Source organism: Emiliania huxleyi (assembly GCF_000372725.1).
Source record: "Emiliania huxleyi CCMP1516 unplaced genomic scaffold EMIHUscaffold_5, whole genome shotgun sequence".
NCBI classification, from domain to species: Eukaryota; Haptophyta; order Isochrysidales; family Noelaerhabdaceae; genus Emiliania; species Emiliania huxleyi.
In genome coordinates, this window is record NW_005198244.1 from 1,114,615 (window position 1) to 1,130,677 (window position 16,063).

At 63.3% G+C, this 16,063-nt stretch overlaps 5 protein-coding genes across 5 annotated transcripts in view; 3 read left to right on the plus strand and 2 right to left on the minus strand.

Annotated features, from left to right (window-relative positions):
* Positions 1-1,451: 1,451 nt before the first annotated feature.
* EMIHUDRAFT_448189 (hypothetical protein) lies at positions 1,452-5,355 on the minus strand (the record flags this gene model as incomplete). Its single annotated transcript, XM_005767105.1, has 8 exons — positions 1,452-1,553; positions 1,631-1,810; positions 2,165-2,319; positions 2,389-2,453; positions 2,753-3,517; positions 4,142-4,182; positions 4,256-4,682; positions 5,321-5,355. The coding sequence occupies 8 exons, from the start codon at positions 5,353-5,355 to the stop codon at positions 1,452-1,454; spliced, it is 1,770 nt and encodes a 589-aa protein (XP_005767162.1).
* Positions 5,356-6,914: 1,559 nt separating this feature from the next.
* On the minus strand, positions 6,915-8,695 carry EMIHUDRAFT_432595 (hypothetical protein; the record flags this gene model as incomplete). Its single annotated transcript, XM_005767106.1, has 1 exon — positions 6,915-8,695. A coding segment is annotated over one exon (1,649 nt), but the record flags the coding sequence as incomplete, so codon positions are not given.
* A 3,273-nt stretch (positions 8,696-11,968) lies between these two features.
* EMIHUDRAFT_197265 (hypothetical protein) lies at positions 11,969-12,736 on the plus strand (the record flags this gene model as incomplete). Its single annotated transcript, XM_005767107.1, has 3 exons — positions 11,969-11,987; positions 12,091-12,150; positions 12,405-12,736. The coding sequence occupies 3 exons, from the start codon at positions 11,969-11,971 to the stop codon at positions 12,734-12,736; spliced, it is 411 nt and encodes a 136-aa protein (XP_005767164.1).
* A 308-nt stretch (positions 12,737-13,044) lies between these two features.
* Positions 13,045-13,840, plus strand: EMIHUDRAFT_197266 (hypothetical protein; the record flags this gene model as incomplete). Its single annotated transcript, XM_005767108.1, has 3 exons — positions 13,045-13,305; positions 13,392-13,741; positions 13,816-13,840. The coding sequence occupies 3 exons, from the start codon at positions 13,045-13,047 to the stop codon at positions 13,838-13,840; spliced, it is 636 nt and encodes a 211-aa protein (XP_005767165.1).
* Positions 13,841-15,046: 1,206 nt separating this feature from the next.
* The window catches only part of EMIHUDRAFT_350284 (hypothetical protein), a 2,624-nt gene continuing 1,607 nt past the window's right edge, over positions 15,047-16,063 (plus strand). The window contains exons 1-4 of the mRNA XM_005767109.1: positions 15,047-15,471; positions 15,580-15,629; positions 15,717-15,817; positions 15,975-15,985. Of these exons, the coding sequence (XP_005767166.1) occupies positions 15,271-15,471; positions 15,580-15,629; positions 15,717-15,817; positions 15,975-15,985 (363 nt within the window). The 5' untranslated portion in view covers positions 15,047-15,270. The remainder of the gene's footprint in view (positions 15,472-15,579; positions 15,630-15,716; positions 15,818-15,974; positions 15,986-16,063) is intronic.

A 16,063-nucleotide genomic window follows, 5' to 3' on the forward strand; every position in this document is an offset into this window, starting at 1 on the left:
TGGGGCCGCAGCAGACTGCTGCTGTGGCAGCAGCAGCAGCCTGCGCTGCCTGATTCAGTCAAGCCAGCGGTGCAGCGAGGCGTGCAGAATTCGCGCGGTTTGGTACCTCCTGAGGCTGAGCGCGTTCAGACCCGGTGACCGGAGTTGGATGGTTCGATGGAGCTCGCCGAGCTCCATCGAACCATCCATGGCCGGACGGCGGAGCGTGAGGTGGCGAGCGGAGAGATGTACCGTAAGACAAGAAAAACACGGAGCGACGGATATCTTTCTGCCTCTGCCCCCTCGCCGCATCGACGAGCGCGCTCGTGTCAGCGCGCCGCTGCTCCTGGTGCCGCTGCATGGCCGCCGCGCTCGCACCCGCTTCGCTCAACGACATCGTGAGGCCCAACGGTCTGCGAGCTCCTTTCGCCCAGCGGGTCCACCACAGAGTTCTCCCAGTCATGTGCCCAAATGCGCCCGCCGTTTTTCGTCGTACCCCCCCCCCGAAACCCGCCGACTTTGATTGGGTCCGGTTCAACCTCACTCTCATCTTATCTATTACAGACACAAAACGTCAGATCTGTGCCACCCTGGGCTGGACCTAGTCACGGCGTGATCACGCCGGCGGCGGCGGCCGCCTGGGGAGCGCATATGGCGGCGCAGGCGCAGGCGGCGGCGGCGGCACAGACGGCGGCGGCCACCCCCACCCAGACGCCGTAGGCATATGACTGTAGGGCCCCAGAAGGCTCGCTGGTGGCTTCATTTGTAGTACACAGCCGCCGGTGCTGCGGTGCTAGAGAGGGGTCCCCGCAGACGCGCAGAGGTGTGGCGGACGGGAGGGTTGAGAGAGAGACCCATGACCATCCCATGACTACATGGACATGGACCACACTCACATGCACATGCACATGCACATGTGCATGCACATGTGCAACATGTCTTTGCATGCACTAGTTTTGTTATACCCTCATGGGGCACAAGAAAGAGGCTCTACGGGGTCTGACTGTGTACGGTCTGTGCTGCTGTCGGGCTGTCAGCGCTGCTGTCACGTGTCAGGCCACTGTGTGCTGTCGGGCTGTCCCTGTCGGGCAGCTGTCAGGCTGTCACGTTAGGGCCTGACAGCGACGGAGCACCTCGTCTGTCAGACTCTGCTGTCAGGCTGTCAGATACGTGCTGTCAGACTGTCGGAGAAAGTGCTGTCAGCGCTGTCAGGCTGTCGGGCAAACACTGTCAGGCGCTATATCGCCTATCCGGGGTTTGCTGTCCGAGGCTGTCAGACCAGCCAGGGCTCAGTTTTGATGTCGAGTCGTGCTACAAGATCAAGAAATAGAGAGCGGCAGCATGAGCAGGACCGATCCACAGATATTCCAAAAAAGAATAAAACGTAGGAGAATAGACTATCAAATAGACAGTGGCCGAGGCCTGAGCCGCGCAATTTTTACCAGCAACTTCGTGGGAATCGGCCCATACCGTCAGGATCCGTCTTCCTCCTCGATGATGATCTCGCCCCCGCCAATCACGCCGTAGTCGCAGAGCCGCTTGAGCTCGTCGTCGAGGCTCTCGGGGATGTCGTTCTTGTGCGCGCCTGGCCTACGCGCGGACTCGATGCGATGTGTGCCCGCGGCAGCCCAGACCCCCCCCCCCCCCTCACCCGGCGCCCCGCTCGCCTCGAGTAGAGCACCACCTGCCTCGCCGGCTCCACCTTGAAGAGGGCTCCGGCCATCGCCTTGAGCGACTTGACGGGCAGCGAGCTCGGCAGCCGGCGGGTGAGAGGCGGCAAGTGGCCCGCCGCCGCCGCGGTCGAGCGCAGGGTGAGCTCGATCAGCTCCGCCTTCCGGGAGAGGGAGGGGGCAGGCTCAGCCCGGCAGCCTCACCCGAGCAGAGGGGGAGGGAAGGGCTTGCGCCAGTGTGGGGGGGGGGGGGGGGGGCTTTCCCCCCAAAGGGGGGAAGGGGGGGGAGGGACTTGAGGGGGAAAGGGTTTCGGCCCCCCCCCCCAAAGGGGCCCCCAAGCTGGGGGGCCTCCCCCGGGCGCCCCCTTGAACCCGTGGAGGGAAAAAAACCCCCCCCCGGGGGGGGGGTCCTCTCCAAAAGGAATTCAACCCTTGCCCTCCGGGAATTTGAGCCCCCCCATTAATTTTTCCAGCTTCTCGGGGGAGGGGGCCCCCCCTGGAGGGGCGTGCGGCACCGACCCCTCGGGGAGGGGCTCTGGGTACGACTCGGAGAGAGAGCGGAGGTAGAAGCGCTCCGCGTCCTCCCGCTCCCGCCTCCGCACCTCGGAGCCGTTGAGGGTGGCGAGGGAGCCCATCCGCGCGATGACGAGGCGGCGCTGCGACGATGCGCCTAGTGGTGCGGGGCGGGGGCGGGTGCGGGGCAGCGAGGGGGGTGGGTTCACGCCACGCGGGCCCGCACTCATCCCGCCGAAGAGGGGCAGGTCGCGCAGCGCGGCGTCGCTCAGCGCCGGCAGCGAGTCGAGCCTGGCAAAGGGTGGGGGATGAGGCCGTGTTATGGCGAAGGCGATGGTGGATGGCGACGGTGATGAGGGCGGCGAGGGTGGGTGGTGATGGCAGTGGTAGGGGCGAGGGCGGCGGCGGCAGTGGTGGCGGCGGGCGATGGCTGAGCGGCGGCTCGGTGCGGCGGGGTGTTGGTGCGGCGGGATGCCCATCAATCGACGCCCAGTCGGAAATAGGGTTGGAGCGGAGCAGCAGCCGCCTGGGGGAGGCACGCGGGACGAGTCAGCTGGCGCGCGGCCTGGGGCGGGTCGGTGCGCCGCCACCGCCGCCGCCGCCTCAGCGAGCGGAAGCCCGAGTGTGCGCGCGGCAGCGACGCGATCCTGTTGCCGCTCAAATTGAGCGCCTCGAGGTGGGGGAGCGAGGCGAGCGGCGCCACCCCCTCCCACGAGGCGAGATGGTTGTCCTCCAGCCACAGCGTCCGCAGCGCCGGCAGCCGCTCGCAGAGCAGATTCCCGACGGCACGACCCTCCCCGCCCCCCTCCGCCTCGGCGGCGCCTCTCGCGGAGGCGGGCTCGAGCGAGACGACGCCGTTGGCGCAAAAGTGGAGCTCGGCGAGGTGCGGCATCGCGGAGGCGATGAGCAGCAGCTGCTCCCATGCCATGCCCGTCCGGCTCAGGCAAAGCGTTCGCAGCCCGCCGAGGGTGGCTCCGAACGTGTCAGGGAGCGCGTCGAGCGGCTGCAGCGGCAATCTGTTGAGGCCGAGCCAGTGGAGCCGCGGGAGTTGGACCGCGATGTCGAGAAGCGGCTGCCACTCGCTGATCGGGTTGCCCTCCAGGTCGAGCTCCTCGATGGCGCCGCACGCCGCCGCGATCGCGCCGTGCTCGCCGGCACCAGTCACGCCGGCGTCTGGCAGGAAGACGCGCTCCAGCCGGTGGAGGGCTTGCTCGCGGCCGGCTCTGTCCGCACCCACCAACCCGCCGTCTGTGTACGCCGTGTCCGTCACGTAGGCGTACTTCTTCTCGACCTGCGCGACGAAGGCGGAGACTGCCTCAAAGGGCTCGACCGCCATGCCATGTGTTTTTCTTTTCCTGCGGAATAAAAAGAAGAAAGCGCCTCGATTTACGCCGGCATAGTGTTGTGTGGCGGCGTGCCGTTCTCCCATCCCTCCCTTGGGTTGTGTGTTTTCTTTCTTTCTTTCTGTTGTGTGTGAGAGAGAGATTTGTTGAAAATTTCGTTTCTTTCCAAAGAGCAAAGTGCAAAAGAGAGAACTGGATGACCAGCGTGTGTGTGTGTGTGTGTGTGTGTGTGTGTGTGTGTGTGTGTGTTTCTTGCTACCCCGCACTCCATAGGCATAGCCACACGAGGTCACAAGGTCAAGGAGAAAGCCAGAAAGCCACCACAAGAACGAAACAAAATCTCTCTCTCTCTCTCCACAAGAAGAGAAGGTCAGAGAGTTCGAGGGAGGGGGGAGAGCGTCTGAGAGCACACACAGGCTGATTACAAGCCGCACTCGTGACTCTCTGATGTAGTCGTAGAGAGCACACCACGCCGTCGATGAGCATCGACCTTGAAATGCCTTTCAGCGCGCGACGGGCGCGGCGCCCGAGCTGGCGGCGGCCGCGGCGCCCGAGCTGGCCGCGGCCCCACCGGAAATCACGGGGGTGGGCGCGGCCTCGTTGCCAACGGCCTGGGCCGCCTTGTGGTTGCCGTACTTGACGCCCTGCTCAAAGGCGTTTAGGCCGGGCGTGGCGGCCTGCGCGGGGACGACACACCGCTTACCCCCACCGCGATTCCCAACTACTGATTCTCGACTACCACGCGGTGACCGTCTTTGCGATGCCCGTGTCGTCCAGGGCGACATAGCCATGCGCCTCCTTCATCCCCTGCTCGGAGAAGGATTCGCCCGTCTGCTGCCCGAGCTTGCCATAGTCGGTCGTGAACGGATTCGACGTGCCAAAAGTGAACGCAGTGCCGGCGCCAAACTTGGCGAACGTGATGCCGGTGTTGAGGCCCGCGTTGGCCCACTTGTTGGCAAGGAGCGGTGGTGATGGTGGCGGTGGAGACGGCGGATATGGGGCGATGACGCCGCAGCATTCCCAACATCCGTAGGTGAAGAATTTCGTCCAGTCGCAGCCGTGCTCAGACATCTGGTTTTTGTACTCTCCTGCGGCTACGTTGCAAGCGGCAAGCGCCGTCTCCTTGACATTTTGCCCATCGCACTTGCGGTAGATTGGCGCCGACGGCGTGGCGGAGCTTGCAGCGGCGGAGCTCGCGACTTGTTGGGAAGGAACGCGTGCAAAGGAGGCGCAAGCACCGAGGAGAAGAAGAGTGGCGGCGCACGCCGCGAGCTTGGTCTTGGTGGCGGCGGCGGCGGGCGCAGGTTTCGCGGAAATCATGAAACAGGCGCCTGCAAGGTGTACCCTGGGTAGCGACCGCCGGCTGGAAGAGAATTCGGGGTTTGCTCTCTCCTCTCCTTGTCTGTGCTGTCTGCCTGACTCAGGCACTAATTCTGCCGATGCGTGATTGTGTGTGGGCTGCTCCGAGGGGGCCCTGTGCAATCCGACGGGTAGGGGGTCTGTGCCCGGGCGGTGTCCGGTGCGGAGTCTCCTTCTGATCCCGCCTGTGATGTTGGGTGTGAGGTTGTGGCGGCTTCGATCCCAAGGGGGGGAGCCGATCCCACTCGTAACCAACTCTCAGGGGCAGTAGGTGGGCGAGCTTCAGGCACGCTCATCTCGATCGTCAAGGCGTCGCTACGCGCGGTCTTCCGCGGGGGGAGCGTCGTCGACGGGTGCGGGACCGCGGCGCAGTCAGTGCCGTGGCGATGCCTCCGGCTGTTTGCGGCGGGCGGCTTGCTGCTCGCTGCATGGCGAAAAACTCGTCTCGTCGCACACCAAGGGCTTATGCTCTGGCGAGACGTGAGGCGCATGCGCCCAGGAGGGGAGGGGGCATGCGTAACGACACTGCTAGAGATGGCCATTGGGGGCCCAGAGACAAAACTTCTGTGATGCCATGCGTGACCTAGTAGTGTCCCCAGCTATGGGCGTGTCCAAGTTGGAGCCAGGTGTGGTGTGGACGCGAGAATAGCTCCGCCGTTCATGGAGGCAACCGATGCGAGTCGACTGGTGTGTGACACCCTTGTGTGTCGCGGTCCGTCGTGTGGTTTCGGTCGCGTATCAAGAATACTCACTCACACTCTCGCCCATCTCTCCTGGAGATGCCGTGCGCGGCTCTATTTATTTTTTAAGTGCTCCAAGTCTTCCTAAGGGGTCCTCCCAAGTCCTGATCGCAATCCTGGGGCCGCTCGCTCAGCTAGAGAGAGCAGTTCTGGCTTCTGCTCACAGCTGCTCACATCATCTCACACAGCTCCACATCGCACATGCAGGCGCCGATAACGTTAACGAGGGTCAAGGCACCTTGCAGCGTGATGCTTTCTCTTCTCTACTAAACCGACACAAAATGAGAGAACTACCTCAATCTGCGTCAAGGACATCATCGCTCGCTGCATTCTCCGCGCAGCGCTCGCCGTCTCTGCGCGCAGCTGCTGCTTTGATGGCAGCACGCTGGGCGGCACCGGCCGCCTTCTCCGCTGCGGATTTGGCAACCTTGCGCTTGCCCGTCGGTGCATTTCTCGCCCTCGGTGCGCCCAGGCGCCGCTTGCCGCTGCGCGACTTGGTTGGGCGTTGCGCCTGGTCGCTGGCTGCAGCTGGTCCGCTCACAGCGAGCCACTCTCCGTACTGACTGCTCTCACTGTGCACTCCGTGGCCCGTCTTGAGCCGCTGGTGGCGCTTTTTGACAGACGCGTACGTGCGGCCGAGGGCGCGTGCCACCTCATCGAACCCGCGCCCTTCAAACAGCCGCAACCGCAGGATCGTTGCGTCCTCCTCCGCCGTGAAGCAGTGATTTCGCCGCGCCATGTCCGACTCGCCGCGTGTCGCCGCTGATGCCACCGGCGACTGAGGATCGAGGCCCTGCGACGCAGGCGGCAGGGGGCGGGGCGGCAATTGAGCGCCAGCGCCAACGCCAGGAGGTGCTCCCCGCTGGGACTGCTTCACGATGCAGCGCGGGCAAAACCATTCGCCGCGGCCGATGAGCACCGGACGCGAGGGTCGGTCGTCGGCTCCTAACTCTACTTTAACTAGCTTTGTATTGTCGCGGTGCGTACGAGCTCACTAGCTAGAGCTCACACTAGAGGCCGTCATCGCATTCGCCTTCCTGGTACCCGCGCTGGCTTCTGACTGTCGTTCCTGTCTCTCCCTTCTCGACTGTCTGTTCTTGTGTGTCTTGGATTTGTGTTTTTCTGTGAACAGCGCCTTGGGTCCGTGGTTGTGTTTTTCTTTTTGTGTGAACAGCGCCTCTTCTCCTAATAAGGTTCACACTCACTCATCGACACCCCCACAACTAGGAAATCAACTACTGTGTACTGAGAACTCCATCTTCTGAGTTCTGTGAGTGGGCCCGAGACCCGCGGAGAGCGATACGCCATGTGCATGTCCGCCTTGCGTTGTTTCATAACATTAAATCACTCACCGGGTTTGCAGCGCGGCTCAGAACTGCGCACGCACTACTGTGCAAACTGAGCAAACGAGGGCCATTCAAACAGACGCAAGTAACATTCACTTATCCGATTGCCCAGCTTTCATCACTGATGTCCCTCGCTACGATCGTCTCCATCTGCTCAGGATTCGCCATAGCTATTTCTTCACTGATCGTGCTGCAACCGTTCTGCATGAGGCACAACGGCGCATCAGCGACACGGTCTGGTCCTGTTAGTATCATCCACTTGTACTCACGCGCATGCAAAGGTGGAGGCTTTCGCGGAATCAGCGTTTTCAGTACTGAGCCGTCTGGCTGCTTCTTCGTTGAGCTCGCGGATGCAGTACCCGTCGTCCAAAGGAAGTGTCTATATGTCCAGACGGCGGAGGCGGCGCCACCTGGCACGATCATTTTATTGGCGTGGTGCTGCATGAGCGCCTTTGGCAGCCCTGTCCACTTGGGGTCGAGCGCATTGCCTTTGGGACCAACATGCTCGCGCTTGAAGCTGGGGAAGTACACGTCGAGCTCGGGCTCGTCGGGCCGGTTCGTCTCCGTGATCACAAAGCGCACCCCAAACGGCGCCATCTCGAGGTCTTTATTGTCAAAGGCCTTGCTCATGTATGCTGCCGCCCTGCGCTGCATCTCGTCGCGATCCTCCTTGACGAGCACCTTCTGCTGCTGCCGCGTCACGTGCGTCTTGCCTAGGAATCCATGCAGATTCGCGTACAAGCCGTACAGGCATCGCGCACGGCGGTTGATGTCCTCCCACGTGTACCCACTGTTGGCCATCATGTCAAAGTGCACGGCCTTGTACATGACGGGCCAGCAGACGAAGCACGCATGTCCCTGGGATCCCTTGGTCGGCCCAATCTGTGAACGCCACACCGAGCCCTCGTCGCACCGGCGCATGTCGGCGATCGACTCTGCGATGCGCGTCGTCGCCGTCATCTCGGCGAAGCGCGCATTGACCCGCTGACACGCCGCGCTCTGCTCGGTGATGCCCAGGTCCTCCTCGGCGATGTGCTCCGGATCGGCGAGCTTGCGGATGGTCCGTCTACCAAAGGCGACGGTGCGCCCACCGTTGACGCCGATGCACGTGTCGAAGTCGCGCTGGAAGCAGGGATCGAGGCCGTCTGGGCAGTTGACCGATCGGTGGTACTCTTCGGCGACCATGTCGAGCCACTTGACCCATTCGTCGTAGTGCTTCACCAACCGGGTGCCAGGAAGAGCAGTTGCCTTGAGCCTGTTGACAAAGGCCACTTGGGCTGTCGGGTTCTCCATGATCCGGGTGTCGTTGCCGCCACTCAAGTACTCCTCGGGGCACCGCCACTTGCGCAGGTCCTGCAGCAACGGCGGCAGGGAGCTGTCTAACGCGGGTGCTGATGCTGCAGCCGCGGCCGCGTCCGCGTACTGCTTCGAGCACACCCTTTTACATGCCGGCTGATAGTCTTCTTCGGCCGACGACGACGAGGCGCCCCGCTTCTTGGCCAAGCGCCGCCCCGCTCCGTCTTCCATGAGGCAGCAGCTCACGAGCTCTTCCTGGATGCCCGGAGGCGCGGGCACACTGTGCTTCCCCGCGAGGAGCATGGTCGCTCCACCGAAGGCGCCGAGGAGGAGTACCGTCGTGGCAACATCTCGGAGAATGATGCAGAGGACGCCTCGCGTCGTCGACGCCGTCCTTGTGCGGGACGGCGCCGCGCTGCTGGGAAGGGCCTCGTACTCTTGCGTCATTGGTGTTCCGTCAGTCCGAAGGAATGAGAAATTGCGCTTTTTTTCTGTCCGTGTTCTTGCTCTATCCGCCCCTTTTATTTTCCGTTGCTGTGCGAAACCCGAATCCCCAAACGTCCTCCGAACGTCCCCCCTCGCCGCACAACCTCGAAACGCCCGAGGAGACTTTCGTACCAACACCCCGACAACATACACGCATATGCGATATGGAGAGAGTTCCGACTCCGGCTCCGGCTGGTAGTCGACAAGCTGCCGAGCGCAAATCACTCTGTGTGACACATTTCTTGTTGGCTTCTAAAAATCTCTCTCTCGCATATGAACGCACTCATGGTCATGCGAGGAGAGGAGATTTTTAGCAATACCAAACAACTCTAACACTCACTTGTTGTTTGTCATGCGTGTCTGGGCTAGCGAGGGGCGTCACGCCGTCCGTGGGTTGCATCCACCGACACGAGTATCTGTCGGGCGCGACTACTCACGGAACGCTGCGGAGTTGGCGCGACCGGATGTCTAGCCACAGTCGAACTTGGGTAGCGGGTCGTATTCACGACGGCACAGTGGCTGTGAGAGGCTGCTCATCCAGTCATGCCAAGGCGAGTCCGTTGAGGCAGCTCTGCAACACAAAGACATCGTGACAGCCCGCAGTCGGGCGAGCCACTGGAAACTGCCTCAATATCCCGGTCAATCTCGAAGAGCCATCTTGAAATGGGATCTCCAAAGTGGGCGAATCTCAGCGTGGCCCCTTGGAGTGCAGGCATGTGCATGTTTGTAGGACCTAGCCGCATAGCACCCCTGCGCGCTGCGGGTGGTGGCAAGCTGGCACGTGTGGTGGAGAGGGCGCCACATATGACGTCGGGGGCTGTGCCCTGACTGATCTGAGTGGTGCCCTGTCTCTCGTGTCTGATTGTGCTGGGTGAGGGGGAGCGCAGCGCTTGTCCGGAGAGACACTCCCCTGTGGGAGTAGCCCTCCCAAGGGAGGCAGCTGATAGCAGACCCAACGCGCGCGATGTGTGACGACTCCTCTTGGGTTGCGCTTGGAAATTGTCACATACCTAGCTTATGTTCTTCTGTCTGTGAAAACCAAAGAGAGCTAAGATTGTTCCGCGAAACTTTCCTATTTGAAACCGTCCTCCCCCCGGGGCCCGCCGGCCTTTTTGTCTCGCGCCAGAAAAACGGCCCTTCATACACCCATGCCTTCGACGACATCTTCCCGCTGGATGGTGACGCTGCCGGCCGGCAGTGTCGCGACGGCGGGCGACGCACTGGCTCTGCGCGACGGCGCTCTGCAGGTTGCCGGCATCAATCGTGCGGCATACAGGTTCTCCGCGGACGGCAGCTTGACCCTCGTGGTCGGCTTTGCAAAGCCGATCACCCGGCGGGAGGAGGCCGCCACCTACCTGCCAGCATTCGTCGGCCAGTGGCGCGGGCTCGGCCCCGGGGACCACACGTGGAAGACCGTCGAGGAATGGGGCACCGACGCTAAAGCCCAGAGAGCCACCCAGACGGGCAAGAGGCGTGCAGAGCGCGAGCTGGAGGAGGCAGCGGCCAGGGACCGCGCCGCCCGTGGTGGTGTGTGCATGCCACACGTACTCCTGGCTGCTGCCATCGCCCAGTCCCAGCCTCAGCAGTCCTTCCCGGCCGCGCTCGCGCCGCGGCCGCCCGTTCGCCCAGGCTGCAGCATCACCTTTGGAACACTGAGGCTGCCACACAATAGGCTGCCACACTACTGAGGCTGCCACACAATACATAACTAACTCAGGGCCACATCCTCCCTGTCGCCCCCCCCAAGCACACACGGTGCCAAGGACACAAACAAGGGCAGAACAACACAACAGACGACAGGAAGTAACATGTGAGACTAGAGCAGGCTTGCTCCGTCTCTAGGTCTAGCAATCTCGTCGCCGGCCGCAAGGTATGGACGAGACCGTGTGCGGGGTCTTGTGAGGTGTCTATGGACGCCCTCTCACAGGCTAGCGGCCTACTGCTAGCCCTAACTCGCACTCATGGGTGACGATAATTCATTGTATGAGTGTATGCGAGCAGAGGTGGCATTGACATGGGAGGCGTGCGACCGCAGCGCGCCCGTCGTGAGGTCGACGGGGCGCGCGTGTCAGCGAGAGAGTTGCGGGCGGAGCCATACATGTAGTACTTTTCGAAGACGAGCCCCGCGCAACGGTTGCAAATTAAATAAAAGAAAATCCCCGGCCACGCTCCGTCCAGACATAAGATACACACACACTATGACGCCCGAGACCCTCGACGCAGCCTGGCGCGCTGCCTGGTCAGACTTTCTCTCCAACCGCGTGCTGCTCGCGGAGCGGCGGGCGACTCCTCTCGTCCGGGAGCACCTGCCCGCTGCTCTCGACGCCGCACAATCCTCCGACGATGCGATGCTCGCAGACCGGCTTGTAACGCTCGCAGACCTCGCTCACATTGCGGGTGCCTGCGGCAACGACGCGGCCCTCCTCCGCCAGTCGATCGCCGCTTACGACGCGCACCTCCGCCTCAGCCCGTCCAACACCAGCGCGATGCGAATGCGCGCTGAGACGCTGCTGAGGAGTCGCGACCTGTCGGGCGCGTTCCAAGCGTTCCGCGCGCTCTACGATGCCTCTCTCGCTGCCTCGTCCGAGGTCGCGCCCTTTCAGCTCCTCCACGATGCAGAGGTTGCAGAGGACGCCGTGCGGCTCGGCGCTGACCCCACCGCCCTCGCGACTGCGGCAGCGTGGCGCGACCTCGCGGCGCAGCTGGGCGCGGGCGACGAGGAGGCGGCGACGCGCCGCGTGGCGGTCTCGTCGCTCAGCGCCTCGCAGCGCGCGCTGCTCGGCTCGCACGGCTGGCCGTTGCCCTCGCCGCCGCCAGCGAGCGAGGCGCCGCCCGAGCGGGCGCTTCGGCAGAGCATCGACTGGGGCGGCGCTGTGGCCGAGTACAGCGCGAAGCGGTGCGTCGTGCTGGACGACCTCCTCTCGCCCGCGGCCTTGCACGCCCTCCAGGCCTACACGCGCCACGGCGCGCACTTCCGGACGCTGCGGCGAGGCCTCTTCGGCCGCCTCCGCCCTCCGGTTCTGATCCGTGACGGCGACCTCGTGCTTGGGTAGGCGCGGCTACCTGGGCTGCTTCCCTGCCGACGGGATGACGCACCCGCTGGTGCAGTCCCTGGCCGCAGAGCTGGCGGCGGCGGCGCCCTCCATCTTTGGCCCCCACCCCCTCGCTCTCTGGCGCGCCCCTCCTCTCCAGCCGATTGCGGCCGACGGCGCCCTGGAGGCTTCTCGGGAGCCTCGATGGAGGGTCTTCAAGTAGGTGGATCTTCAAGTACGACTCCGCGGTCAACCCGTCCGGCGACGAGAGCAGCCGCGGCCGGGCGCCGGTGGGGCGGCGCTTCACGCGCGGCGTCTGTGAGCAGGCATCGGAATACATGCCGACCCGGCGGCGGTCAGCATCAGCTGCCGTGGGGTGCCGGAGGGTGAACGAGGGCCCGCCCAGTCGACCCTGCTCGCTGTGAGCAGGTCAACATCAACCTCTGGCTCACCGACGACGATGCGCACCACGAGGGCGAGATCTAGTCGAGATGAGCCGAGATGAGCCGAGATGAGCCGAGATGAGCCGAGATGTGGTTCACCGGCGACGAGGTGCTGGGCGCCCACGCCCAGCAGGCCCGCTGCCGGCCTGCTCTCGCGGCGGGGTGTCGTGACGGCCGCGTCGCCCCTCTACCTGCAGGCGGGGGCCTCGCCATCTACGAGCACGTGCCGCCGCTCGAGCAGCCGACGCAGAACGTCAACCGCGAGTACGAGAGCCGCGCCGCCGAGGCCGCGCTGCGGGAGACGCTCCTACGGGCCGGCCGCGTTACCCGCGTCGAGTACAGGTGCAACCGCGCCGCGATCTTTGTGTCGGACCAGTACCACGAGAGCCTGCCCTTCTCGTTTGCGCGGGGCTACGCGCAGAGGAGGGCCAACCTCACCCTCCTTTTCGGGGACCGGTGGAGCAGCGAGGTTGTCGCGGCGGGGGCGGAGCAGGGCGGCACGGGAGGAGGCTGGGACTTGTTCGATTAATGACGCAGTTTGTGTGACCGGGGGGACGCCCGGGATATAAAATCTGCCTGCGGACCGACCAGAGAGCAGAGTCAAACACACGCCGGCACCAACTTGATTCGTAGATGCGCGTCTCCCCCTCCCCCTATGTGCCGCCACCCCCCTCCAATCCGTAATTCCGTAAAATCGCGCGAAAAGCGCCCTAATCGAGCTGGAGAGCGGCCCCCAGCCGCGTGGGAGCGTGCCCCAGCTAGCAGGAGGCGTTAGACGTACTTTTCGGCGTGAACTAAGGCCTTCGGCGACGTCCGTTCCCTTGGACACGTCGACACATGGCACCGACGCAGCTCAGCATTGTGCTGGAGGGTCTGCTCAACGAACTCGGGACAGCCGACCTCAGTACGCTCGAGGCCATGCTCAAGCACGATACAGGCGCAGTGCTCGACGCGATCCGAAGCACCGCTGCAGCCGCAGAGGCTGGTGCGGCGGTTTATGCCAGCTCGGCCACGAGCAATGTTGTTGTGTGCCCAAGCAGCACTGCCACCGCTGGCGTAATCTCTGGTCAGCACAACGGCAGCATCTCCCGCACTCTCGTCAGCACAGACGCGCAAACCACACTAAAGGCTCGGACATCCATGCAGCCGCGAGTGGTGCGAGTGCTGAGGTGCTGCTCCGGCAGGAGTTGGAAGAGAAGTTGCGGTCACAGACCAAGGAGCTCGCTTCTGAGCAGCGCTCTGCGAGCGCTGTGAAGAAGGCGCTCGCATCGGCGCGGGCTGAGCTTGCTGCGGCACAAGAGCGTAGGCGTTCCGACCGCGACAACCTGAGGACAGCGCAGCAGGCTGCTAAACGCGACATCAAAGCGGCCGAGCGGATGGCCGACGAGGTAACACACGCAGCTCGAGCTGATTTTGAGTGGCGTATTGGCGAGATGCGGGCCAAGATGCAGGCCGAGCTGCGCGAGCAGCTCGACGCGCTGCAGATTTCGATGGAGGCAGAGGCGAGGCGCGCTGATGCCGCAGAGGCGGAGAGGTCATACAAGGCTGTACGACAAGATGGAGGGGATTATATGCGCACGCGACAGAGGTTGATAGTCGCACTCGCAGGGGCGCAGCGCAAGCGCGAATATAGTGAGTGTTAAGAGATATACGTAGCGTTACAGTCCCACGGTCGTCGCCCTCCCACTGTGTGCGCCGCCCGCGCGGACCCCGGAGAGCTGCTGCGCGTGCACAGACACTCAGACAGCGTTGCGCGAGCATTGGAGAGGCCAGCCTCCGGCTTCTCAGCGTGTCGCGAGTGCTGTGTCTCTGCCTGCCTTGTAGCTGGGTGCGGCGGGGGAGTCTCTCGAGGTTTTTTGTTACACGATTTACGGACTTACGGATTTACGGATCCACCCCCCTCCCTCCCCGTCCCGCGGTCCGGCCGTGAGACGCGCATCTACGAATCAAGTTGGTGCCGGACGGTACGATGATCGATGTTGACGAAAGAACCTGCCACACAAACACACGTACACACGAAACACCGCATAATTATGTGCAGCTTGCAGAGGCCACATGGCTTGGTCTGCACGTACTTTTCCGGCAAACAAAAAGGAAAAGAGAGGGTCCCCAGCACTTTGGTCTTTGCGTTTCCGGAAATTTCCAGGCGAAAACAGTAAACGCGAGAGGGTGTTTGGTGCTCTCTCCATTCTGATTTCTGTTTCTCTCTCGCGCGAGAGAGTTTCCCTCTCTGAGTCTGAGAGCTGGTCGGGGCAAAATCTGAGGCAACGTTGAGGATGAATCGGCAAACTACCCGAGCATTTTCCAGGTATTCCAGGTATACCCGCAAAAACCAAAATACCCGTATGCTGCCGATTTCGTGCTGACTGATTTTGGCCCCAACACAGCCTCAGATAGGCAAACACAAACAACATTGCTAAAAAACACGCAGATAGGTACTCGCTCGGCCCAGACAAAAATTGACGATCTATGGAGTTTTCCCGGGGAAATAGAGAGGAAAAGAGAGGGGAAAAGAAAAAAGGCCGGGGTGCAAGAGGAAAAGTACGTGCAGGCCAAGCCATGCCCATGGGCGGGGGCGGGGGCGACTTGCAGATCCTTTTCAAGCATCTTTTTAACCCATCGTCCCTTAAAAAATGCTTTATCCTTTTATCCTTTTACATACATTAGAAAGGTGAAGAACAGCCAGGCTCGGACTGGACACCAAGAGAGAGAGAGCTAAAAGTACGTACGTACGACACCAACGCGGTGGACGCCGGACAGATGAATAAAGAGCAAAATCCTGGGAACCCGCGCCTCTAGGAATCCTTCGCGATCAGAGCGCGCCGGTGCGGGAGAGTGACCGAGCGGCGCCGGCCCCGGCCGTCAGGGTCAGGGTCTCCACTTGTACGAGCAGGATTTTGGAAGGACGATCCGGGGCTCGCTGACCTCGTGACGCCAGTGGGCGGGAGACTGCGGATTTCGAGCACTATGCAGGACGTCGCGGCCGCCGGGGGCATTGCCAAGTTGGTGGGCAGAACGCCGATGCTGCTTCGTCACGCGCCACTGCTCCGTCGGCATGCACCGATGCTGCAGCGCCATTGGAATGCCGTGGCCCCGCATTTGCACCGGCTCCTCGAGCGGGCCAGTCTGCTCGGCACGCATGCTGACGCGTTCTTCGAAGAGCTACCCGCGCTGCTGCCTTACCTCGGCACGCTGCTCGACGAGCTGCCGCACCTCCAACGCCACATCGACGGCATCGCCGAGCATCGTGCAACCCTCGTGCCGGTGCGGTTCTCAGCCCACAATCCTCCTCGAGATCCCACGAGCTGCGGCGGCGACTGCAAACGCCTCGCCTCCACCCACCCCTGCTGCCCACCCCCCGCTGCGCGGCAGGCCGTTCGCCACCTGGCTCCGCACCTGAGGTACCTGCGGCCTTACTATGGGTGTGCGCCCCTCGGCGCCTGCCCGCACCTCGTTGGGCTAGCGCGTCCTCACGCCCTCGCCTGCCGGCGCGGCACCCTGTCTCGCAGGCACCTCGCCTCGCGCGGCGCCACCTTGGCGCCCCACGCGGCCCAGATCGCGCCGCACATCGGAGAGCTGCTCCCACCGCCTCCGTTCTGGGGCACGCGCCGTAGCAGAGAGACTTCACCCGGGCCACGCTTCGCACACGCTCCCCGCCCTCCCTGGTGGCCACGCCTCGTGCAGCACCACAGTGGGGGCAGCGGCGGGAGCGGGGGCGGGGGCAGACTTGAGGGTTGCGAGGCGACGAAGCGGTGTGCTGTGTGCAGGTCCAACGCTTGTGGAGCGCATCGACCAGCTCTCGCCCATCCTCACCGCCCTCGCCGCGGCGCGCGGCCCTCCCCCCTACCCCCCCCCC